This window comes from Diceros bicornis, chromosome 2, assembly GCF_020826845.1.
Source record: "Diceros bicornis minor isolate mBicDic1 chromosome 2, mDicBic1.mat.cur, whole genome shotgun sequence".
Classification (NCBI taxonomy): Eukaryota; Metazoa; Chordata; class Mammalia; order Perissodactyla; family Rhinocerotidae; genus Diceros; species Diceros bicornis.
Genome location: NC_080741.1, coordinates 89,408,205 through 89,434,598, shown reverse-complemented (window position 1 = coordinate 89,434,598; position 26,394 = coordinate 89,408,205). Strand labels below are relative to the sequence as shown.

Below are 26,394 nucleotides of genomic sequence, written 5' to 3'. Positions count from 1 at the left end.
TTCACCATCCTCACACCGCCCCCCAGCGCTGGCCCCTTTCCCTCATCAGGCAGTTTTATACTGCGGGTGGTCTATCCGTCCTGGAGGTGAAAGCAGCAAGGCCTTCTGGGCTCTGCCGCAGCTCACACAAAAACCAAAACAAATCTCAGGCCCTTGGCCTACGGCCAGTCACTCCCTCGATTTGGCCCGCGACTTTTCCCAAAACTGGGACGTGTATCAGGAAATGGGGCCTGTCTCTGCGAGCGTCCGAGCCAAGGCCCAGGGGCAGCCGCTGTCTCCGGAGCCCGAGAAGGGGGAGGAATTTTCCCGGCTCCACGCTAACCGCAGCCCCTTCACTGTGACCCGTCCCCTGGCACCCCTAGTCGCTAGCTGTCGGGACGGATCTCTGCGACCGGGACACCCAAAGGTCCCCTGGCGGGGCGGGGCCTGGAATAAACCAGAATCGCCCGAGAGCGGCCAGGAACCCGAGTTACGGGCGGGAAACGCCACGCGCGGCACGACGGGAAACCGCGGCGCGCGGAAGAAGAGGCCCACCCCACCCCGCGCCGGGCTTGGTCTGGACGGCCCTCCGGCTCTGATTGGACGGCCGAGCCCCGCGCGCTGATTGGCCGCGCGAGCGAGGCGGAGGAGAGCCGTGCGCAGCGGCGTGTGTGGGGCCGTGTGCAGACCCGCGTGTGGCGCAGGCAGGGACCCTGAAAGTAAACAGCCGCTGCCTTGCTAGCTGTCTTCCCCAGGCCTGCGACAGAGCCTCCGCCGCTGCGGGCCTGCTCAGACGCCGGAGGTGAGGGCCGCGAGTGGGGGCTGGAGCTGGGCCTGGGGCGGCCGCGCGCGGCCTGGCCCGGGGCAGACGGAGAGGGTAGGGAGCGGTGAGGCGGCGATGGCGGCCGCGCTTCGGCCTGCTTTGCTGCTGCGTCAGGCGGGAAACTCGGCTGCCACCGCCGCCTCGGGCCCGCGTTTCCGGCCCCCAGCAGGCGGGCGACCTTCTGCCCTTCTTTTCCTCCTGAGAAACTGGGCCGCCGCGCGTCCGGGCTCTCCCAGGGCCAAGGCCGCACCCCAGGCCGCAGCCTTCCAGATGAGGCCCGGGCCCGTGTGCCCTTGGGACTGAGGCCTGAGACTCGAGGGTCGCGGGATGCTGGACGGAGAGGCGATTTGGCGGGAACTCGTGGGAAGGAGGCCGAGTGGTGGGGAAAGGCCCCTGGTGCGGATGGAGGGGGGATGGGGTTGGGAACTTACGCGGGCCATGTGCTGGGGTAGTGGGCCTGGCGGGCCGGGTGCCAAGGGTTCTGGTGGGCTTAGAAAAGGGGCCTTGAAGAAGCTGTTGCGTTCAGGGTGATGGGACGCCCCGCTGGAAGGCCTGAGAGTCTCTGGAATTTTTACTCTCCATGCTTGATAGCTTCCTGTTTCTTGAGTTTTTATCACCCTTCAAATGCTGAATTACTTGTCTTACACTGCAATTCGAAAAGGGCAGATAGGGCCCGCTTTCCATGAATCAACACTATTTAAGGTAGAGGGGCCTTTAAAAAACCCCATTATCAGAAAAAAAACATGAATTTGTCAAATTTCCAAATCATAGCAGCAGCAGTAGCTTTTGCATCGTTTGTTGGATTAATTAAACGAATACAAATTAATTTAAAACACAAGACAGGAAAGTTAATTAGCCAGTCTCCATCTAGATTTTCCAGACGTGAAAACCTATTTTAGAACGGTGTAATCGCCCACATTTGGGTTTGGGTGTTGACTTTATTATGGGTAAGGCTTATGCTTGTTGCCACATGTTAACCACATGGCCTCAGCCACGGGGCACTTCCAAAGGAAGTGACTGCGTCTGGTCTTGGGGTCGTAGAAAAAGAAAACATTGCTCAGTCGTCATCTGTGAATTCAGATAGTGTGTTGCAGGCGTTCATAAGGACTCACAGAAAGGGTAAAATAAAGAAGCCAGGAGTCTGGATTAGTTTTTTCTTTTAAGGTAAAGGAAGAGTAATTTACACCCTCATCTTGCCCCCAAATTACAAGTTTTTAGAAATAAGGTGTTCTCTTTTCCTATCGTTTAACCCAATTTTGGGGAGAAACATAATCGGTTAACCTCTGTATTGATGAGTTAGCCTTAAATTAATTAAATTAGCAGCTTTGTTACTCTTGCTCAGGCACTCTAAATTGCATGTAAAGGTTTGAGGATTTTAAAAAGATGTGTGAGGGGCTGGCCGGTGGCGTAGTGGTTAAGTTTCAGCACTCCGCTTCGGCGGCCCGGGATTCGCAGGATCGGATCCCGGCACGGACCTACGTGCTGCTTGTCGCGCCATGCTGTGTCGGCGTCCCATATAAAGTGGAGGAAGGTGGGCATGGATGTTAGCCCAGGGCCAGTCTTCCTCAGCAAAAAGAAGAGGATTGGCAACAGATGTTAGCTCAGGGCTGATCTTCCTCACACAGATACACAACAAAGATCTGTGTGTCAAAGTTCCTTCCTCTTAGGCTTTTTTTCCTTCCTGCAAAACAGTTATTTTCAAATGCTTCAAAAAAATTGCTCTGATCATGGTTTAATCAAACACCTACGAAGTGCCACGTACTTAGGTACATGCTGTTTTTAGCTTGTTGAGCCTGATTATTGTCTACAAGGAGCTCTCTGTGTACTGAAATCTTAAAGGAATAATTTATTAGATTCCCCAAGGCTGAATTGAGGACTTTGATTTTTTTTCCAAATTGCAACTCTTGGCGTCAGGTTCTTTTTGAAAAAGCTAACAGTATACCTTTGTGTACTTATCTACATATGTCGCATTAGAAAACTTGGGTAAGTTTTTCTTAGCAACCCAAGTTCGCATTCCTTTTCATATTGATAACAAGAGAGGTAATGTATTTCAAACAAATGTGCAGTCTCTAAAATATTTTGAGCCAAATCAATGGAAGACTAAATGGTGTTTATTACACTGGCGTTTGAACATCTAGAACAGGCAGAGTGATATCTTTTTTTAAGGTATTATAAATGGATTTTGTAATATGGTTTTGTGGCTGTGGGGTTTTTACCTTTCTTTTAAAATTTGATGTGTCGTATGTACATGGGAAGGTACCCACTTGGTGCTTAAAAGCAATGGAACCACAGTTGGACTCATTGGAATGATTGGTCTGTTGGCTAAACACTTAACCACAAGAGAGATTTTGCTTTTTTTTCCTTGCAGGAGTGAGAGGTTTGTTGTTGTTGTTGTTATTTTTAATTAAATTATTGGCTTCTTTCCTCTTCCTAGCCTCCTCACGGTAAGTGGAGAGCCAGAAGACTGATGCCAAGGCATCCTGGCTGGCTATGCGTAGAACGCTCTTTCAGTACTGTCTCACTTAATAGAACTCCTATTCTGGCAGTGTCAAATGCTGCTGCAGTAAGGGCATGCTATTGAGGGATTCCAGTAAACTATGCACCATTTTCATGTTGCAAAAAACTGGTGGAATAATAAATGAGAGCTTGTGGCCACCAAAATTTAAGTTGTAAGTAGATGGATTCTATTAATCAGGAGGAGAGTGTAGTACAGTGATCACCTGGAGTGGCTCCTTAATTACAAATGAGGATATTAACTAGTGAAATCAGGTTGCCAGTCTGTGTCTGTGGTGACACTTGTAAGTTCTGCCTTGAAGAAGGTTAAGAAAATCTGTCTTGGCTTAAAATTCAGGAAAGCTGTGAGATGGTATACTGTGAATAAACTCACTTATGGCTGTGGATTTTTTAAAAGTTAGCAGTTGTGGTTTTATTTTGATTAAAGAATTATAGAACAAATACTTTTTGCATTAAAATTCAGATTAACATGGGCTTTATATAAGTATTTGCTGTATGGTAGTAATATCCTGCGTAATATATTTGAAGTAATGAGTGAATTGGTATACTCTTCTGATAGTAGCATTTTCGTGTACTTTATCACTTAACGCTAACAAAAGTCTCTCTGCAGAGAACTTAGAGTCAGACTGTTGAAATTTTGACTCTAGAACTTTCTAGTTGTATGGCTTTGGGTGCGTTACTTGGTCTCAGATCTTCAATTTCCTTATGAGTAAAATGAGAAAAAGAATACATAACTTGCAGGGTTGTAAGGAGTATAGATTTTATGTTTATTAACCCTTCACTCAGTAGATATTTAGCTGTTAATTAAAACCCTTCAGTGGTAATCAGGGGAGGGAGAAATGTATGTAAGTAACCAAGGTCATGGAGTAAGTGCAGGAACCAGGACCAGGATAAGAACCCAGAATTGCTCTCAGTATTGTACTCTGTTCTCCATTATTCTAGCCAGAATGCAGGTAATGCACCATATAACTTCCTTCCATTCAGTCTGTAGTTGATCTTGATTACGACTGTCTGAAGTGTTTCAGTACCGTGTTGGAACACTAAACTGACTTATTAGATCATAATAATGAGTGAGTGCATTCAGGGGGCAAAACGTCCGCTATGGTCTAAATGCAGTTAAGTCAACATGCGCATGAGTCAGGGATAACCCTAAGCTTGGGGAAAATAACTAGAGATACAGCAAGTGTGAATGTATACAGCTATGTTAGGAAAACTGTATAAACCAATAAAGCTAGCCAGATCCCCATCATACTTTGTCACCCCTGGGCCACCCCACCCCCTCACTTGCCTGTTGCTACTTATTTTAAATGTAGTATTTATAGAGAGTTATGGTCTTCTATTCATTGGAACTCATATTGTAAGTCTTGATCATGTCCTGTTAAGATTTAAGTAGTTGACTGGCTTTATTCTTGGTATCAGAAATATGGTATGGTTAGTGACATTAATGAAGACAAATTAGTATAACCATTTGTGTTTTGGTACCAATTCCAGGATTTGAGCGTTAAAGCCTACATGAGTGCAAAATCGCTAATGGTCAGGCCTCTTGGTTTAGCATACATAGTTCCTCATGGTGAATCTTCAGTCTTTTCAAGCAATATTTTGACTGCCTTACTGTAACCTCCTGCTGCCTGGCATGCCCTGTGCTCCTACTGCATCTTTAAGTGTGGTCGTGTCATGAAAATTCAGTACACAGAAATCAAAGTGAAAACAGATATCTGATTTCTGTTGTTGAAAATGTGAAGTCTTTTGAAATTCACCCATTTTTCTTCTCTTACCTCTTCTCTATTCCATTCAGGAAGTAGAACTTATGAGATGGGAAACTTGAATATAAGCAGAGTTAGCCCCACTCTAAGCCTGCTATGTAGGCATTGGACTGAGTGCTAATCTACCTGTAAGCAGTCTAACTTAATTGGGGGAGGAGTGGAAAGGAAAGAAGAACTATGTAAGCAGAACATGTAAACCCTTAGATGTTTTTAAATTAAGCATCTGTTAAGCACAAGGCACCTGGTAACAGTTCTCATCATAGACCAGTTTTATTGTCTTCCTTTTCCAAATAAGGACGGGAGAGAGGTCCCGTGTCTGAGGTGACGCAGCAAGTGGTTAAGTGGTTAACCTAGCCTTACCTGTGTTCCCCAAATCTTTTTACTGTGTGGGAATACATGGATGTAGATACAGCAATGATTTTTAGCAGCAAAAGGAAGAAAATATATGTTCTCCTACTGTCTGGCAACAGTGGAAATATGGTATTTTGTCTTTTATCTTAAATTAGTATATATGTGTTCTTTTTTTTTATTCATTTTTTTCCCCCCAAAGCCCCAGTAGGTAGTTGTACGTCATAGCTGCACATCCTTCTAGTTGCTGGATGTGGGACGCGGCCTCAGCGTGGCCGAAGAAGCAGTGCGTCAGTGCGCGCCTGGGATCCGAACCCGGGCCGCCAGCAGCGGAGTGTGCGCACCTAACCGCTAAGCCACGGGCCTGGCCCACTATATGTTTTGTAGCATTCCGTAAAATATTACTGAGGTCTTGTTGGTTGTGCATTTTTGGAGTAATAGGAATAGCCTGGATGCCAAGTTAGGGGTCTTGGCTTGGCAGCTGACTTTTAGTGTGAAAATTTCTCAGTTACGTGTGGGGATTTTATTAGATAATCTGAAATAAATATTCTTGAATGATTGTAGTCAATCGTTAATGACTATGTAATTGAAAATACATTGTTCCTTTAAATTAATGGCACAGTAACTCTTGGGATAGCTAGAATTTAGGTGTTTTATTGTCAGTACTTGATTAAATTGAATTGGGTCTGTACAAGAAACACAATTTCATTCAGCAAATGACTATTAGCACCCTCCCCCCCCCCCCCGAAAAAGGCAGTTAAAATACTGAGTTATGTAACTGCTACTAAGTGGATAATTATATGGGGTGTTGTGATGATTCAGAGGTGAATTACTTGGTCTCTGCCCTCAAGGAGTATGATAAAAGGCAATATGGTAGTACCATCAGGTATTGAATTTTCATGACACAGACCACACTTAAAGGTGTGGTAGGAGCGTAGGGCATGCCAGTGCAGCAGGTACGTATTAACAAAGTACCCTGGGTCTTAATAGGAAGGAAAGTTCCAGGCTGGGAGATGTGGTCAGATTCTTTTATGGAGTAGGCATTTGAGTTGGCACTTGTTGGTTGGAAGAGGTTGTGACAGGTGGAGGGGGTGGGTGCAGGACAGTGCAGCAAAATTACAGCCAAGAGCAGTCATAGGCAGTGAGAATCAGAGCCATAGTTCTCAGCTCTGCCTTACCTAACTGCCTCTAGTTTTCCTAAGGAATAGCATGAAATTCTCTAAAGAGAATAATTTTGTATACGAGTAGCAAAATGGGGACCTGCCTCCTAGGATAAGTGGCATGCCTCTAAAACATAGTGGAAATCAGTTGGTTTAATGTTACTAAAGAGATAAATCTATTACAAAGGGACTCAGTGAAAATGTAGACTTGGCCAAAGGAGGAGAAAGTAGATTGCATACACATTACCTAAGCTCACTGGGAAGACATCTTTAAAAACATGTGCCCTGCTAATGAGGAGACGGTCTTGGGGATATTAATGGAATTAATGTTTCTTTCCTTTTAAGATTGTGTTTCTTTTTTTAACATTAATTTACTCCAGTAAACAAAAATTATGTGAGACTAAAATTTGTTGATGGCAAAACAAACATCTAAAACTAGTTACTATGTATAAAGTTCTGCCTTTGCCACTGAGCTGTGCGTATGTTTTGCAGACTAGTTTAATTGCAGTGTAAATGGAGAAATACTGCTTTCTCTAAATAATTTGTAGTTCATACAGAAATGATCACATTTTAACTAACTTTCAATTAGGCATTAGGTTTGGAGAAAGTAGAGCTTAATATTTAATCTTAAAATGTTATTTTAGCTAATTGTCTTTTTTCCAGGAATACTTTTCCTGTCATTTCTTTTTCCTCTGTTCACTTTGGATCTGGGTCCCAGGGATAGAGATAAAACAAAATGAAGAAGCGGTTCGTGAAAAATCTACAAATAGGTTAATCAGTTCTTGAGTAGCTAAAATTTTTTAAACTAGTATTCCTATGCTGAAAGTAAACCTAAAATTTTAAATGCTGACTTTATTCTACTGATAAACATTTGATGATTCATTATAACGTATTTCCTTTGTACTTTACTATTATGAAATAAACAGGAGGTCCTTTTAAAGCAGCAGTCTAAAGGGGAGATTGCCCAGAACTATCATTTCTTTAGCTTTAGAAATGTATATTGAATATTGGATTGTTATATTTTTAAAAGATAGGTATCTTGTTTAAATATTAAATTATAAAATTTCAGCACCTGTCAAATCACCTGGATTACCTTGTAAAAGGAAGTAGTCCTTTTTGTGCAAAGAACTCATTGCAAAATGTGCTCAAACTGGTCTGACTGTAGACTGGAGAAGATGTAAATTATATTTTTTATCCTGACTTTTCTGTGGTGGAAACCAGCATTTAACATGATTTAGATCGCTAACACCAGTATAAGAAAGCAAATATAAGTTCAAATTTTGCAAAATTACATTTCTGATTTTCACTGGCTGGTTTCTTTTGACTAGAAACGTGCGTTATACTTCTGAAACCACTACAAGTATCATGCCCCCCCCCCCTTTTTTTGTAATGTGTATGTGGAAAGTGGCAAGAGTTGGTAGAAAGATTCCTCTGAAAATTTGTCCTGAATCTAGTTGCAGAGAGTTGGAATAAGTAAGTATTGAATTCTTTTTAGTCACTAGATTTCTCTACAACTTAAAGATGAACTAGTTACTGAAAGGAGGGAGGGAGACCTTGCAGGTTTTCTAAGAGCTGTTTGAGTTTTGGTGCTGTGGTTGGTTTGGGTAATTCCTCTATCCAGTTGGTCTTACTCAATTGAAACAGTATGTTTTGCCTAGGTCATGGTGCTGATGCTTGACTTTGAGAGGGTGTTTTAGAAACTGTGTGTACCATTTGACAATTGGAATTCGGGGTAAAAATGTTTAGATATGGAAGTGTGGAAATTTAAAAGTTCTAGTTTGTAGCCAGTTTTTTAAAAGGCCAGTTTACTAGGAGTTTGTCCTGCTCCATTCCATTCCATTCTCTTCTATTCTATCCTAAGAATAGCTCCTGTTTATTTTTAGATTGTTACATAAGAAGTATAAAAGCCATTTGCTTTAGTGGGAATTTTGCTTTTATTTTGAAACAATACCCAATAAAGGAGCCTATTATGAAATTCGAAGTGGCCTTGTTTTAAATATAAAATTACAGAAAAATTTGGAAAGGGGAGAATAGAAGAGAAGATAAATGGTCCCAGTGCTTTAGATGCCATTAACACTTTGGTGTACCTCTGTCTTTTTTCTATTATTTTTAACATAATGTACCTTCTAGAGAGAAAATTTACATCCTGCATTTCTTGTCACATATCTGCTCTGAAGACTCAATCAGCAGGCAAGTGCTACAGTATAACTAGGTGCACCGTGTTAGGCGCTGAGGTTACAGAGAGAAATTATTTTTCTTCACTTACCCCTCACTCTTAGAAACTATACTAGAGCTTCATTGGTTTGGGTTATTCCAATTTTATGACCAGTAAATGACTTCCAGTTGCCCAAAATAAAGTTTACTGGCTTATAACAGTGAAAATGTGTCCATTAAGTTGGATGTGGAATGAGGTATTGCTAATTATTTGTAATGGATGTTCACTGATACTAACTGTGTAAATCCTATCACTCCATCAATAACTGAATTAACGTGTGTATTAACTCATATATGCATAATCTTAAAGGTTTTAAAGATCAAAAATTGTATGAAAATATAATGTTTTACCATTTTTGACTTTTAATATATTTCATAATAGGTATATAATGCCTAAGTATGTAGTTTTATGATTATTTCTCTAACCAATGTATTGACTGCTCCCCCTCCCAAATAATTTTATCCAGAAATACACTAAAAGGAATAAAAGCTAAAAGTAATTTTAAGTGGTTTAACATTCTTTTTTTTAATATTTCAAAGATCTAACTGCAGCCATGAGCAGCAATGAGTGCTTCAAGTGTGGACGATCTGGCCACTGGGCCCGGGAATGCCCTACTGGTGGAGGCCGTGGTCGTGGAATGAGAAGCCGTGGCAGAGGTGGTTTTACCTCGGATAGAGGTATTTTTGTCGAATAAAAAATTTTGAAGTACTTCAGTGTTCATTAGTATCAAGACTGGTCTAATTAGCCAAATTTTTTTTATTTGTGCCCAAAATAGGTTTCCAGTTTGTTTCCTCATCTCTTCCAGACATCTGTTACCGCTGTGGTGAGTCTGGTCATCTTGCCAAGGATTGTGATCTTCAGGAGGATGGTAAGTATTTAACACTTTGTTTTCGTACCCTTCTAGAACTTGGAGAGGTGAGCATGTACTGCTGCACATAGCATTGGAAAAGATTTTGTACCTTTGAGGTTTTGTACTGCATGGTTTAAAACAGAACATCATTTTGTAAAGGTTTTATAGTCTTGGTCTGCTTCTTTTCCTTATTGTTGAAGCCTGCTATAACTGCGGTAGAGGTGGCCACATTGCCAAGGACTGCAAGGAGCCCAAGAGAGAGCGAGAGCAATGCTGCTACAACTGTGGCAAACCAGGCCATCTGGCTCGTGACTGTGACCACGCGGATGAGCAGAAGTGCTATTCTTGTGGAGAATTTGGACACATTCAAAAAGACTGCACCAAAGTGAAATGCTATAGGTAAGTTGTTAGAATGTTGCTGGAAGAAAGCTAATTGCGGAGATTCTTTTAGAGATGAATTAGCTATAAACAGAAGGACCTTGTGGATTAGTACATTTAGTGAAAGTTGGCTGTGGCCAGGTGAGACAGATTTGAGGCATACGTAACCAGCATCCTATCTGTGCGTTAGTCGGTATTCTGCCGTCATAGCTTGTGGCAGCTGGGCAGCTTGTACAGCTTTAGAATTTTTAATGTTTTAAAAATAAAAATGTTATGTTACAATACTTTGGCGTTTTCAGAGACTTTGTAGAAAACTGTAATTCATATACACAAATTTTTTGTCATGTAATCAGAAATCTTTGCCTGCCTGTGAACATGACATATAATGAAATGTACATATTTAAAGTATAAAATTTAAGCTTTGATGTGTACATACTTGTGAAATCTTAGGAATTAATTTGTGTAAGGATATAACATCTTGGCCAGTGTTTTGGTTTTGATGTTTATCTCTTATGGTGAAAATTTTAATCTGATGGTTTACACTGCACAATTGAGTAGCTTTGTTATCTGATTCCTCCTTCCTGTTCTTAGTTTAGGGGTTAATAAGACTTGCTGTCTTAACAAAAATGTATTGCTTCACTTGTCATCGCATTTTGTTCTGCAGTGACTATTGCTTTAGTACAGTTTTACATATTCTGAGCACCATTGTGAACATTATTTTAATTTCTTTTTTTTAGGTGCGGTGAAACTGGTCATGTAGCCATCAACTGCAGCAAGACAAGTGAAGTCAACTGTTACCGCTGTGGCGAATCAGGGCACCTTGCTCGGGAATGCACGATTGAGGCTACAGCTTAATTATTTTCCTTTGTCGCCCCTCCTTTTTCTGATTGATGGTTGTATTATTTTCTCTGAATCCTCTTCACTGGCCAAAGGTTGGCAGATAGAGGCTACTCCCAGGCCAGTGAGCTTTACTTGCCATGTAATAGGAGGAAAGGGGTGGAAAAATACCGACTTTCTGCATTTAACTACAAAAAAAAAGTTTATGTTTAGTTTGGTAGAGGTGTTATGTATAATGCTTTGTTAAAGAACCCCCTTTCCGTGCCACTGGTGAATAGGGATTGATGAATGGGAAGAGTTGAGTCAGACCAGTAAGCCCGTTCTGGGTTTCTTGAATATGTTCCCATGTAGGAGGTAAAACTAATTCGGGAAGTGTCTATGAGCTTCCATAAATAACCTTAATTTTAGCTGAATGATGGCCTTGGATTGTCTGACCTCAGTAGCTATTAAATAACATCAAGTAACATCTGTATCAGGCCCTACATAGAACATACAGTTGAGTGGGAGTAAACAAAATAAAAGGACAAACATGCGTGTTAATGGCTATGTGAGAAAAATCAGGATAAAAGCCTAATAAACAGGAACAACCTTATCACAGCATTGATGCTGGATTTATAGATGGTGATGGCAAAGGTTTAGAACACATTTTTTCAAAGACTAAGTCTAAAACCCAGAGTAAACATCTGTACTCGGAGTTAGCATAATTTGGAGCTATTCAGGAATTGCAGAGAAATGCATTTTCACAGAAGTCAAGATGTTATTTTTGTATACTGTATCACTTAGACAACTGTGTTTCATTTGCTGTAATCAGTTTTTAAAGTCAGATGGAAAAAGCAACTGAAGTCCTAGAAAATAGAAATGTAATTTTAAACTATCCAATAAAGCTGGAGGAGGAAGGGGAGTTTGACTAAAGTTCTTTTTGTTTGTTTCAAATTTTCATTAATGTACATAGAGGAAAATGCCATATTAAAGAGGGGAATGTGGAGGACTGAAAGCTGACAGTTTGGACTTTTCTTTTTGTACTAACTCAGTTATATCTTCACAAATGAAAAATAGCTATTATAAGGAAGCATAGGCTTTAGATACTTTGGCATCAGTTATTTTGCAAGGATATGGAAAGTTTAATTCTGTTTCTAATCCATTATAATGATATCCTATAGTTCTATGTTCATTCTACACAATTTTAATACCATTGCTGTCTTAACATATGTTTTTCCTGGGCTTCACAAGGATCTGAAATGTTGGATTCTTTGTTGTTTTTCTAGGATCAGATCTGGAGTTGAGATGGACCTTAGAAATCATCTAGTTTAATGAACTCACTTTGTAGATGAGTCACTAGAAGCTAAATTCAGAGCCGAGAACCTTAAGTATCCTTCCCATCCTATACCCTCTATTTTTTGTCTCCCCGCTAATCTAAGTACAGTTAGTGACGTATGCTTTCCCGACTTAGTTCATTTTTTTTTTCCCTTCACACTGCCATGTGATTTTTCACCTTGGATGTATTGTGAATTTTTCGTCCTACAGGTAGAGTCTGGTCAATTCGTTATGGTATGTCACCGCAGTGTTAAAATGTTGGTGTCTCAGCTGTCCTGTGCCACTTTGAATTTTGTCAAATTAATAGTCCAAAGCAGCCAAGAAAGTGAAGTCATGACGTAGGTTCATTTCCTTATGAATACAAGCTTACATGTTTCTTTTTCATTTGAAATTTTTACTGAGCAAGTGGTATGTCTCAGATGTTAACTAAGCACATTAAATATCTCAATTTTAGTTTCTACGACAAATATGAAACAGCATAAGGGAAGATCTATTTTCAGAGGCATCACTGTTAAATGTAATTAAATTCAGGGTTGTGGGGGTGGTGCACGTGGGTTAATTTCCCCCCAGGTTTCCAGCCTTAAGTAGTAGAACGTAAAATATAGCAAATGAGATATTTAGAACTACTTTGCTTCCCACAGCTATTTTTTGTGCTGCCCTTGTACCTAGCAGCCTTTTGTTTTGAGACTCGTGATACACACAATTAAGGACCTATTCACAGCAGACTACAAAACGTTCTTTCATAAGATAGCATTTATTTGCATTGACCTTGATGACTGAGCAAGTGCAATGTGAAAATGTGTGTTTTACAGAGAAATCAAGCTAATTACTAGGAACCAATGAGCAGTTCATGTAGAAATTAATGCGTTGTTGTAAGACTTCGTTTTAAGACAACTTTTTAAAAATAGTTTTCAGATAATATTGCCTTGATGGGTGAATGGTTTTGTTTGTCATAAGTAAGATTTGTTTGGGGGTAAACAGCTTTCACTTTTGGGTAAGAAACCTGGATTCTTAGCTTGAAGTGAATTCTTCCTCCAGGAGATATGGACTAGGAAGAAGCTAATCCCCTTTGTTTCTCTAATACATGCTGAGATTCCCAACCCTGCAAGCTAGATAAAAGGCGAGGGATTTCTTTTGTAAGATGGGTTGAGGGGATGAAGGAAAGATAAGTGGATGTACTACAATGAATTTTGCATTATCTGACGCATAAAACTTTATCTTTTGCATCCCTGTTGAATTTTACTTCCTTTTTGCCTGCTTTCTAGAATAGCTGTTTCTCCTCAGCCTCTTGAGGCTTCTTCATCAGTGCCTTAAATGAGTGGTTCAGATGGAGCTCTTGCTCACAAACTTATTTTGAAAAGTTTCATAAAGAACAGTTAAAAGAATAAATCAGTACAGTGAACACTTACATATACTCTCCACCTAGATTTAACAGCAAATATTTGTTGCTGAGCCATTTGAAAGTAAGTTGTAGATGTGACACTTCACCCCTGAATATTTTGGCATGCATCTCATAAGAATTAAGATGTTCTGTCTCTTGATCACAATACCATTAGCATACTTAAGAACCTTAGCATTATTTCCCTAGTGCTGTCTGATACCTAACACCATATTCACACGGCCTCAGTTGTATCAGAAAAGTGTTAGCCAGTTTTTCCAAACCAGGATCCAGTGGGGGTTAATAAGTTGCATTTGGTTGATAATTTTCTTTATGTCTCTTGATCTCCTAATAGTTCCCCTACTTTTTTCCCTCATAAACCTTGATTTTTTAGAGAGACCAGAGCAGTTTTCTTGAATGTCCTATATTTACTGATTTTTTTTCTTTGTGGTGTCATTTAGCTTGTTTATATCTACTGTATTTCCTGGTCTAGAGAGGCCTGATTATTGGGATCAGCTGGAACTTGTTTTGGCAAGAATGTTTTAAAAGTGTGTAATGTTGCATTATGTCACGTTTTACTGTTGGTACAGAACTTGATCATTTAAGGTACTCATTTTTTTATTGTGGTGATATGCATTTCCCTTGAAAATTTAGTAATCTGTCCGTTGGTCCCCAGTCCTTTCACTTAATGCTTTTAGCATTCATTACTCCTTGTGCAAATGTTGCTTTGAGTTTATAAAATTGTTTAACAACTGATAGGAATGTAGAATGTAGTTCCACTGGTTCAGCAAAATCAGGTTATACTGAGAGTGATATAGTGCACTCCCATGGTTTAGGGTTTCTTTATAAATATTGAATACCACTAAAACAGCTACATAAGGAAAAGTTGGTTTTCTTAATAGAAATAGTCACATTGCTGTTGAGGTTATGGGAAAAAATATTCCAAAGTGAACATTTATAGTATTTAGTGCCTTGAAAGATTTTGTCTGGGAAGATTATAGCTCTTACAAATGAGTTATTTTGATTTTTTTATAAAATTATTCATGGAACATGCCCTTACCATGTAGCAGTTCTAGGGTCAGGAGGTCAGACACTTGGTTTTCTACTCATGGCAGAGCATGAGATGTTTTCTCTGGGAGAGGAAGTGGTCCACCTAGCTGGAGGTGGAAAGGTTTTTTAATACCATATTCTGATTGAGAATTCCATCTAATTTAGATATGCATTGCAAAGAAAGCTACACTGTTAATATTTTTTTAGCTGTGACATACCACAGAGCATGCATTTTTTGCTTATCTAGCAAAGCAGTTTTTTAAAATGATCACTTGGTCTGTTCATTCTTGCTTTGGCACTTTAAAAAGAACTGAAAAGATTCCTCCTTTTTCCTACAGTAGCTGATTCAGGAATTCCACTCCGCTCCACAGAATGAATGTGCTGTATTGCAATGAAAGGTTACAATGATGGAATTAACTTAGTGACACATTGGTTACATCTGTGGTACCTGTGCATGTTGTTTTGCGTTTTCAGGAGTCTGGCTTTCAGGAGCCTGGTGCAGCATTGCACTGTAATGTGCAAAAAATTGCACATTTGCCTAGGATCAGTAGCATTGGGCTTTGGAGTGGTTGGCTCTTTTCCAGAAAACGTTTAGATTATGCTGTCTGGTACAAGTGCATGTATAACCTTGTCTACTTAAAGTGTCAGAGGTAAAACCTTGAGATTTTTGGGGTGTCAAGTTTTTAGTGCAACTTTTTCCATGTGTTCTTACTCCCTGTTCTGGATGTGTTTGCTTGAATACATATAATATTAGTATTTGTTGTGACAGTCTAAGTTAGATGTCCATGATTTAGGGGGCTGGCCCCGTGGCTTAGCGGTTAGGTGCCCGCTCCGCTACTGGCGGCCCGGGTTTGGATCCTGGGAGCGCACCGACGCACCGCTTGTCCGGCCATGCTGAGGCAGCGTCCCACATACAGCAACTAGAAGGATGTGCGGCTATGACATACAGCTATCTACTGGGGCTTTGGGGAGAAAAAGAAAAAAAAAAAAAGGAGAATTGGCGATAGATGTTAGCTCAGGGAGCAGGGCTGGTCTTCCTCAGCAAAAAAAAAGAGTCCGTGATTTAAAAATTGGTACAAATCATAAGTTCTCTAAAAGATTCTGAGCACATTGTGTTTGAAGTGGACTATGGTATGTAATAATAAGCATTAGGCATTCCATTTGCTGTAAGTGACCTGAAGAGTTGGGCTATTGTTGCAACCCTAACTGCTAAGGCAATTTAAAAGCATAAATCCTAACAACAGTTTTAGGGAGTAGGAGTTAGTAACCTCTTGCTAGAATTAGAATTAATCTCTTCGCTAAAACCTCTTTGCTAGTTTGTCGTGGTGGGTTATAAGCATCAGTATTTTATAAGCTTCCCAGTAATTCTAGGGGCCACTGGATTGAAAACTAGCAGGATAAGTAATGAGGGTTATTGCCCCAGTGGTGCAGTTGTAATTTGATAACAACTCAGTCCAGTGCTTATGCTTTTAATTATAGTGGTTTAGATTTAATTATCCCTTTTTGCTTGCCTTAGAATTGAAAGAGCATTCATTGGACGTAACTGCTTCACATCTACCCGTTTTCAACCTCACTACAAATGTTGACAAGGAACTTGAACTGCTATTTGTAATCTTGCAGTAAATGTTTTGATAGCAAGCTGTGATACTAAACTTGTCTCCTAAGGTAGCTGATACATATCTGATGGCAAGAATAGTGGTAGTGATTTCTTAAAAATAACAAACTTGGTCTTTTTTGCACTTCCATTTCTACGCTTTTCACTTGTGAAAACATACTTTCCTAAATGGGCCTCTGGAGACCCAGGCGATTTCATTGAGTAGTGTGGGTGCATTTTAGTCCTGATACTTGTTGTTCTTTTTTCTCCGTGCTGTTGTTCTCAGTTTTCAGCATTGCAGATTTCATTGAAGATATTTGGCAGTATGACCCGTGAACCAGGGCCTAAAACCTGACTCCTGTTCTCTCCCTCACAGAACATTGCTAAGTGACCAAGCTTAGGCAAAAATAATTTGGTGGCAGACAAAGAGATAATTCAGTGTCGTCTTAGTAAGAATTTTTCCACTTTATTGAGTTGGATTTCTTTTATAAGCATGGCTACCTACACTTTTTTTTTTTTAATTTTTATTTATTTATTTTATTTTTTACCCCCAAAGCCCCAGTAGATAGTTGTATGTCATAGCTGCACATCCTTCTAGTTGCTGCATGTGGGGTGTGGCCTCAGAATGGCCGGAGAAGCGGTGCGTCGGTGCGTGCCCGAGATCTGAACCCCGGGCTGCCAGCAGCAGAGCGCGCGCACTTAGCTGCCAAGCCACGGGGCCGGCCCGGCTACCTACACTTCTTATCATCCCATCTCATGGCTTTGCCTTTACCGAGTAACCATTCTTTTCCCTTAGGTTCAGTTTAAATATTCTTAGTTGCAGTTAGCTTGCCCTCTTGTGCCCTCAATAATGATAGTCACTGGAGCAAGGTTACTGCAATGGGGCCTCCACTTTACGTGGAGGCATGTGGGTTGGGAACAGGGGGAGCAGTTCCCCAAAAGGAGAACGAGGAAGTCCAGTCATTCCAGCTACTACATTTATACTTCCTGGATCAGGCCACAGAATTTCATGCGTTAGACACATGAACTCAGGAACTTCCTTAGTACTTCATGCTTGGCTGATACACCTACCATTTATGAGGTAGCTCTATATGATCATTGGAGCTGTTAGGAGCCTCCTAATCAAGAATTGATTAGACCTGGATGAATGGTCCCGGTCAGAAGATGTCTGGCTGATTGAGGCATAAACCTGCTTAGAGGGATGGGCATTTCATTCAGTGCTTCCAGGTGGATATTTTTTTTTTGTGAGGAAGATGGACCCTGAGCTAACATTTGCCAATCCTCGTCTTTTTGCTGAGGAAGACTGGTCCTGGGCTAACATCCATGCCCGTCTTCCTCCACTTTATATGGGACGCCACCACAGCACGGCTTGCCAAGCAGTGTGTCAGTGCACACCCGGGATCCGAACCAGCAAACACCGGGCCGCCGCAGCGGAGCGTGTGCACTTAACCGCTTGCACCACCAGGCCGGCCCCTCCAGGTGGTATTTTTAATTTGGAAAAGGCAGAAACTATATTTGTGCAAATCATATGGTTTGGCTAGCACAGATGAGGTGACACTTGTCTCCACACTGTAACCATTTGCTTGTCTATTAATATTTTGGGTGATAGTTTCCACACAGTGAACCTAAACAGATAGTGACAGAGGTCAGAGCTTAAGTCAGAGACCCTTTTTTCTGAAGAATTCAGAGGCAAGATTTTTGATTTTCTGATTTTTAAACAGTACACCCAAGAGCGGAAGTAAGAACTTGGCATTTACTCTTAAACTTTTGTTGATTCTCTGTTGTGGGTGCAAGTGAGTCTGTTCACTCTTGTTTTCATGCCACTTTTCGGGGTTAGATCATAATTATTCTAGCTGACAAGTTGATATCGACTTTTTATAAAATTTCTTCATTAACTAGGTTTCTGTATCAGATAGGTCAACCAGAAAATGCCTTGGAATTAGAATATTTGCAAGATGATAAGTGGTAATGTATGGAGGAAACATGATTTTCCATTTGATTTCGGCTTTTTAAAACATTTTTTACTGTGGAAAATTTTGGAGTAGAGGCAATAATAGTACAACAAATTTCATTGTGTCTATTACCCAACTTACCAACCATCAACTTTCTGCTCCTCCCCCACCCTTTTCTGTTGTTTTTAAAGCAAATCTCAACCATCATATAATTTCACCCATATGTTTGTAAAACAACCACAGTGTTAACAATTCACAAGATTAATAATTCTTTAGTAGCGTGGAAAACTCAGTCTTGTGTTTAATTTTCTTCAGTCGATGCAAGAGTATTTTTTCCTTTTTTTTTTTTTTTGAGATCAGCCCTGTGCTAACATCTGCCAATCTCCTCTTTTTTTGCTGAGGAAGACTGGCCCTGGGCTAACAGCCGTGCCCATCTTCCTCCACTTTATATGGGACGCTGCCACAACATGGCTTGCCAAGCAGTGCATCGGTGCATGCCCAGGATCCGAACCGGCAAACTCCGGGCCACCACAGCTTGCGCCACCGGACTGGCCCCCAAGAATATTTTTTTCTAATTGGTTTGTTTGAATCAGGATCCAGATACTTAAATCTGTAACAGTTCTCTGTCTTTATTGGAAAAAACAATTGAAGAGTTGCCAACAACCTGTATTTGGCTGATTGTGTCCCTATAGTGTTATTTCACATGGTTTTATCCCCCACAGTTTCTGTAAAGTGGTATTCAGATCTAAAAGCTTGATTATATTTTGATCCTTCTTTTCTTTTAGGCGAGATACATCATAGGGGGTACTCTGTACTTCCTGTTGCATCTTATCAGGAGATACATTGTGTCAGATTGCCTTACTTTTGGTGATACTAAGCTTGATTAGTATGTTCAGGTGATTTCAGTCTTTTTCATCCATTATAAATTCCTTCATCAGCCTTGCACCAAATGGTTTTGTCAGCCATGGATAGTAAATACCTCGGTCTATGATAATACTTCAGTCATGAAGAACAATTAGTGAAAGGACCCTAAATCCTTGAAAAGGCAAGCCCAGGGTAGAAGACCTGGGGGATTAACGTGTGTGACTTCTAAAGCCTGGCCAAGTAATCTTCCACTTTATCCCCCGAGGTCTCTTGGTATTTCTGTACCCGGGCCTCCAAAACCCTTCTGGTTTTAGCAGCAGAGCTTTGTACATTTTTGAGGCTGTATGGCATCATGCAAACAATATGGGCTGTGGTGTCAGACCTCATTGGAATTTCAGCTCCAAGTCAGTTGTTGGCCTAGATTTGAAACTGAGCAAGTAAGCTCTAAGCTCCAGTTTCCTCATCTGTAAAGTGAAAAAAAGACTTTCATTTTGCAGGATCACTATGATGGATTACATGAGAGATTGATGGTAAAGCGCCTAGCACTTAGAATAATAAGTGGTACCTATTATTTTTATTCAAACTCTTCCTGCAGTGCCACCAGGTTCTTTGCATGCCACCTGGGAGGAATACTTCTCAGTGTGTTTGGTAAGTCTGAAATAGTCCTGGTTGAACCAGTTCAGGAACACCTTTAATGTGTGGCCACTAACTCCTGAGCTGTTGGAAGGCAGCAGGTGGTGACACGAGTGAAGCTGGTCAGCTGGGAAAGGAGGTGATGCTGTGGGGAACCCACATCTCTCCAGGGATGACAACAGCCGCTTGGCTCTGCTCAATTGAGGAGAGGTTCTCGAATGCTTTGGTGGGTGGAGGGAGCAGTCTACTATTTTAAACTTTGTGTAATGCATTCTTTGTTAAACCTGAGCAACATTTTGAAAATCAGTGTTTCTTGGGCATTTAGATCTTGATTCCAAATTTGTTGGCAATTTAAACTGATTAGAGGGGCCGGCCCTGTGGCTTAGCGGTTAAATGCACGCACTCTGCTGCTGGTGGCCCGGGTTCGGATCCCTGGCGCACACTGACGCACCGCTTCTCTGGCCATGCTGAGGCTGCGTCCCACGTACAGCAACTAGAAGGATGTGGAGCTATGACATACAACTATCTACTGGGGCTTTGGGGAGAAAAAGGGAAAAAAATAAACTGATTAGAAATTTAATTTGCCTTTGAAAACTTGAAACAAACACTGTAAGTACAATGGTTTAAAGTTTTATTAATAACTTTAAATTTTTCTTACACCTTTGTGATGTTCCAGTCATACTCCTTCCTAAGGATTTTAATAATTCTCCCATATTCCATTTTTATATTTTTCTTGGGTATTAATACTCTTAGTAGACCCAAGAGAAAAAATGCCATCTCAGATCATCAGCTTGGGAGTTTCTGGTATTTTTGGCTGGTTAACCGAAGGTTGAAACACAGAAGCCCAAAGGCGATTAAAACCTGATATGCTAGAAGTAAGGTTGAATCCTCTTTCATAACAGTTTCTAACAGTTTCTCTTGCTATGTTAGTACATGCTGGGTCTCTTAATCCCTGTCTTTCAAAACATTTTAAATGTTTGGATTCTTTTTTCCAAAAATTAAGTATTCTTTTTTTTTTTAATTTTATTTATTTATTTTTCCCCCAAAGCGCTAGTAGATAGTTGTATGTCATAGTTGCACATCCTGCTAGTTGCTGTATGTGGGATGCGGCCTCAGCATGGCCGGAGAAACGGTGCGTCAGTGCGCGCCCGGAATCCGAACCCGGGCCGCCAGCAGCGGAGCGCGCGCACCCAACCACTAAGCCACGGAGCTGGCCCAATGTTACAATATTGTTTTTGTATTAGACCACAGGTGTTGACCAAGCCTTTTTTGTCTTAGTGTGGTTTATAAATTTTCTGTATCGTTTGGCTGATTTGGATGTTTTTGTTCACCTCTTAACAGGTGAAACAGGTACATCTATATAATTAGAAGAATCCTTAACAAGTCCTTCGTATTCATGTCTTTACAACTATTTTTTGTATACTTTTAACTTTTCTTAGCAAAATTATGATGGCCTTTTACATATTTTTATTTTATGCTCATATTGTCACATCCTTATTTTCTGCTAAGAACAGAATGCTGCAAGATCCATTCTGATTTTTTTCTTGCCCTAAGACAAGGAATCAACCACGACATTAGTTTCCTATTGATGCCGTAACTTAATCACATCCATAAGTTCTTTTGCTATTTAGGATGACATTCCCAGGTTTGGGGAATTAGAACATATACATCTTTGGGAGGGTATTATTCTGTCTGACCTCTAAAGATTCACAGCCATCTCGCATGCAAAATGCATTCACCTCATCTCAACATCACCAAAAGTGTCAACCCATTACAATCCATCAAAGTAAAATCTTAGCAGCTCCAAAGTCCCAAATCTCATTGTCTAAATCAGCTATGAGTGAGATCAGGGTGTGATCTATCCCAGGGCAAAATCCCTCATCTCTGGTTTTATCACTTGTTTTTAAGTTATCTGCTTTCAAAATTAAATGGTAGGATAGGCGTAGAACAGCAGTAATAGACATTGCCCTTCAAAATGGGAGAAAATGGAAGGGAAAACTGGGTCACTGGTCTCAACTAATTTAAAAATCAGCTGGGCAAACTGTTAGATTTTAAGGCCTGAGACTATCCTCTGGGCTTGAGCTGCCTTCCTACGAGCCATCCATACTTTTTCATGAAGGGTAGTACTTATTTATAGCTGAGTAGTATTATCAGCCTGTTTCTTGCCCATAGAATTTTGGGAGTTCAACAGCGTTCTTTGATTTTGTCCTCTCTCTGTCCCTCGCAGGCCAACCTGGCAGTGTTTCTGTTGGTGTAAAATTCTCAATCTTGTAGGTCTGTGTATGTCATGGGACTTCACTCCATTAGACAAGAGGCTTCTCCACAGATCTCTCGTAGATAATCCCATCTCTGTTCTTGGCTTCTGCTGAGATGGTTAAGGGGATCCATAAGTCACACATAATCTCTTCAGAAAGTCATCTGTGTAGATGAATATTCTGTCCTTTTGATCCTTCTGAGACACCAGAAAAAGGTTGTCCAACCACACCCTTGGCTTTTTCTACAGAGCACATTTCCCTTAACAGTGAATCTCCTAATATTAGCATCTTTTGCATTGTGGATAGGCTGAGAATTTCTCAAATCAACTTGAGGTTCCTTTTGAACAATTCTTCCCTAGAAGAATTTATCTCTGCTCTTGCATTTTACTATAAGCATCAAAAAGAAACCAGAAAGTTCCCTCATCTAAATATCCAAGTTGATCATAGACAATTTCTGCTTTCCACATAACTGTAGGACACAATTCAGCTAAGTTTCTACCACTATCTAAGGATTCTTCTTTCTTCCAATAACCTTCCTCAGTTCTTTCGGAGCCCTCACCAGCAGTACTTTTAGTGTCCGTATTTATGACACTAGTCTGTTTATGATTACATATTCTCTAAGACTGTAGATTTTCTGTATTGTACTCTTGAGTCCTCACTGGCAGAGTTGTTAACATCCATGTTTCTACTGACAGTTGTACAAAGCATTCTATTCTTTTTCTGTCATCATCCTCATACTTCTAGTCTCTGGCTGTTGCCCAATTCCAAAACCACTTTTATGTTTTTAGGTGGTTCTTACAGCAGCACTCCACTCCTAGGTACCAAAATCTGTATTAGTTCCATTTTGCTGCTGTAACAAATTACCACAAACTTTGTGGTTCAAAACAATACAAATTTATTGTAATTCTGAAGGTCAGGAGTTCAAAATGGGTCTTAAAGGACTAAAAGTGTGAGCAGGGCTGCTTTCTGTCTGGAAGCACTGGGGACAGTCCTTTCCTTGGCGTTCTAGCTTCTAGAGGCTATCTGTATTTGGTTCATGGCCACATCACTTCCAACTTCTGTTTCTGTAGTCACATCTTCTCTGACTCTGACCCTTGGTCTCCTCCTTATAAGGATCCTTGTGATGACATCAGGGCCCTAGGGTGGGTAATCTAGGATAATCTTTCCCATCCCGAGATCCTTAATTTAGTTACACTTGTAAAGTCCCTTTTGCCATGTAAGGTAATATATTCACAGGTTTTGGGGATTGGGATGTGGACGTCTTTGGGGGGCCATTTTTCTGCCTGCCACACCTGCTCTCCAATGAACCCTTGTGCATTTAGTGAACAACAATTGAGGCCCTTAGATGGATGCTAAGGGACATATAGATGAGTGTTGTTAGGCAGAATTACTGCCTCTGTTGCTTGTTGGGCCAGACAGAGCTCGAAAAGGTCTTTTTTATATCAGGAGATTTTTTTCTACCCAATTAAATGTATTACATTATTCTACCCTGCTTATAACGTGGACTGATCTAACACTAGGATTTTTCACCTGGGTTGACAGTTACTGTGCAGGAGTGTGGGTTTACTGTTGCCCCAAATCAGGATTTTTATGTGAGACTTTTCCAGTTTTTATAACATGATGTAAGTCAAAGCAGCCCCGTAGGCCAAATTCAGGCTGTTGGCCAGAAGTTTACAACTGCTGTCTTATGGATTAGCGATGTGATCTAATGATGGATCACAATTGTGGATGGATAGGTAGATAAGATAATAGATATATATGATTGATACTGGGATGTGAGTACTGTGAGTCTTAATACTACAGAAATGCTGTTCATACGTACAGAGTGGCTAAGAAACACAATATAAGTTGGGGCTGTTGGCACAAAAATAAGGCAGTGCAACACTATTGTCTACTCCTTTACTCATTCAACCATCAAATCTTCCATGCTAGACCTATGCTGGGGGGTGGAGGTGGGGGTGGAGAGAAAAAACAAGATAGGATTCTAGTAGGGTGAGGCCTGTAAATCATAAATCTGGTGATTTAAAGGCTAAAAGCTTTTACAAAGTCCTGCATGTCCCTGAGCCTGGCCCAGCTGACTGTACGTGGGAGTTAGGTAAGGCCACATAATAGATCTGACTGCAGAGCATATGGTTGTTTTTGAAATAATTATTGAGAACTTTACATCTGTTTTGAGCATTTTGTACATAACGTCTCCTTTAAAACAACAGCTCTATAAGGCAAATGTCCTAATTTCATGGATGAGGAAAAATGAGAACAAAAAGGTATATCCTGTAAGCCAATTTCACAGCAAAGAAAATTAAACAGGTTGAGTAAGTCCTCTAAGGCCACAGAGCTAATAAGTGGTGGAACCAGGTTATGAATCCAGGCTGTCTAAACTCTCAAATGATGAGGAGGTATAAACAGGTGGATCTGTCAGGTGGCAGGATGGAGGAAGGGTGCTGCAGGCAAAGAGAACAGTGCAGACAAAGCAGGATCAGTGTGAGCAGAGAAAGGAAGGACATTGAGCACACTGGCAAGATAAATGGTATAATCAGGATGCCCTTAGTTTCAAGTACTAGTAAGTCTGACTCGCAGTAGTTTCAACACTAAAAGGAACTTATTGGTTCATATAACTGAGGATTGAGTAGTGGGCTTGAGGTAAGCCTCATTCGGCAACTCAATGATGTCACCAAATAGTAAGGATTGTTTCCCCTTGGAGTCCAAAAGTGGCTAACGTCAGCTTCCGGTATTACATCTGTTCTGACTTCCAGCAGGATGTATTCTGTCCAGCATTGCAAACAAGTCCTGAGACTCACTCTGACTGGATCAGCTTGGGTCCTTTTTTTTTTTTTTTTTTTTGGTGCGGAAGATTGGCCCTGAGCTAACATCTGTGCCAGTCTTCCTCTATTTTGTAGTGTGGGTCGCCACCACAGCATGGCTTGAGTGGTGTAGGTCCGTGCCCAGGATCTGAACCTGCGAACCTGGGCCACTGAAGTGGAGCGTGCTGAACTTAACCACTATGCCACTGGGCCGGCCTCAGCAGCTTGGGTCTTAAGCACACCAATCAGTATGCTTAGGGAGATAGGATGGATTGATTAGCTTAACCTAGCTCTCCCATTCCACTCTTAAAGCTGGGCATGCAGTTCCCTTCCCCAGAACCATGAGGTTCCCAAGTGGAATTCAGGTGCGTGGGTAGGGAGAATGAATGCTGGAAGGACAATCAACATAGGTGATGCCTCTTGAATCCTTTTACATGATGATATCTGCATCCTAGAGTCAGGGATTTAATGGATAAATGTATAGAAGTGTGAGCAAGTCTCATTTGAGTGAGGAAGGACCCTGCTTGGTTGGGACCAGATGTTATTTAAGATAAAGGTTAAGATGCTGTAATAAAAGACACCTAAATGCAGCAGCTTAACCAAGACTACGTTTATTTCTGTCTCATTTTACAGAGCTAGATATTTCAGAGCTGGGAGGGACTCGGGCATCCTCACAGTACTTCCATTTCTGAGTTCAAGGTGGCTGTTCCCGTAGTCACCTCTCAGCAGAGAAGGGAAAAAGGCAAGGGGAAGGCATGTCCCTATTTTTCATGGCACCACCTAAGTGGCACACACTTCCTTTCATATAATTCCCATTGGCCATTATTTAATCACAGACTCACACCTAGCTGCCAGAGAGGTGGGAAGATGGAGTCTAGCAGAATGGCCATATGCCCACCTAAAGCTTTTAAGGAGAAAACTTGTACTTCTCATGGTTCAGGGATGAGAGCCTGGTGTCTGTTCTTCTAAGTACACTTGTCTGCCCCGTCTGATTTTGAACCACATGTCAGCTGCTTCTGTCGCTAACCTGTGCCTCCTGGCTGCAGCCAGAGTGCCCACCATTGGTTAGGTTCTCTGGTGGAGGAAGTCACCATGGCCGACACCATGCTTAAAAAGGGAGAGCTGCTGTACCTGGCTGAATTTGCTACCGGCCCTCACCTGAATTCCACACCATAGCTCACTCCATTGCTGACACGATGTGGGAGTAGCCGGCCACCAGAACCATTCCTACCTGGAATGGTTCCTACCGTGGCCTCTCCCGTCTTCCTGGTCCTTGTCTAAGGATCTTCTGACCCCAGCAATGTGCCCATCACACACTGAGTGACCGCATCTCTCTGGGCAATGACTCATACCACCTCTCTAACCAAGCTCCTCCTCCAAGTAAGTGGCCTTTTCTTCCCTGGACCCTAAATTTCTTCTTTTAAAAGAGGGTGACCTCAAGCACTGGTCCAGCTCTGATGGGCCCGGCGATTCCAGGAAGAGTACATCTCCAAAAAAGCACAGGCCCCACGTAAATGACAGGGAAACGTGAAGGAGTTTACGAAGGCCGGCCAGCTCCAACGCCTGGAGAAAGGCTGTCGCAGTGACCTGCCCGGAGAGGCGTTCCGGCGCTCGCCAGGGGAGACCGCAGCTTCCACTTCCGAAGCGGCTGCTCCGCGCAGGCGGGGTGATGATCCGGTGCAGCGG

At 41.4% G+C, this 26,394-nt stretch overlaps 1 protein-coding gene across 2 annotated transcripts; it reads left to right on the top strand.

The window, feature by feature from the left end:
* Nucleotides 1–656: 656 nt before the first annotated feature.
* On the top strand, nucleotides 657–11,768 carry CNBP (CCHC-type zinc finger nucleic acid binding protein). Of its 2 annotated transcripts, none has more exons than XM_058566334.1 (5): nucleotides 657–781; nucleotides 9,342–9,458; nucleotides 9,578–9,670; nucleotides 9,853–10,051; nucleotides 10,768–11,768. In XM_058566334.1, the coding sequence occupies exons 2-5, from the start codon at nucleotides 9,356–9,358 to the stop codon at nucleotides 10,883–10,885; spliced, it is 513 nt and encodes a 170-aa protein (XP_058422317.1). In that variant the 5' UTR covers nucleotides 657–781; nucleotides 9,342–9,355; the 3' UTR covers nucleotides 10,886–11,768. The 2 variants fall into 2 exon arrangements, with proteins under 2 accessions (XP_058422317.1, XP_058422309.1); XM_058566326.1 differs by having other exon boundaries at nucleotides 9,342–9,479.
* Nucleotides 11,769–26,394: the final 14,626 nt, after the last annotated feature.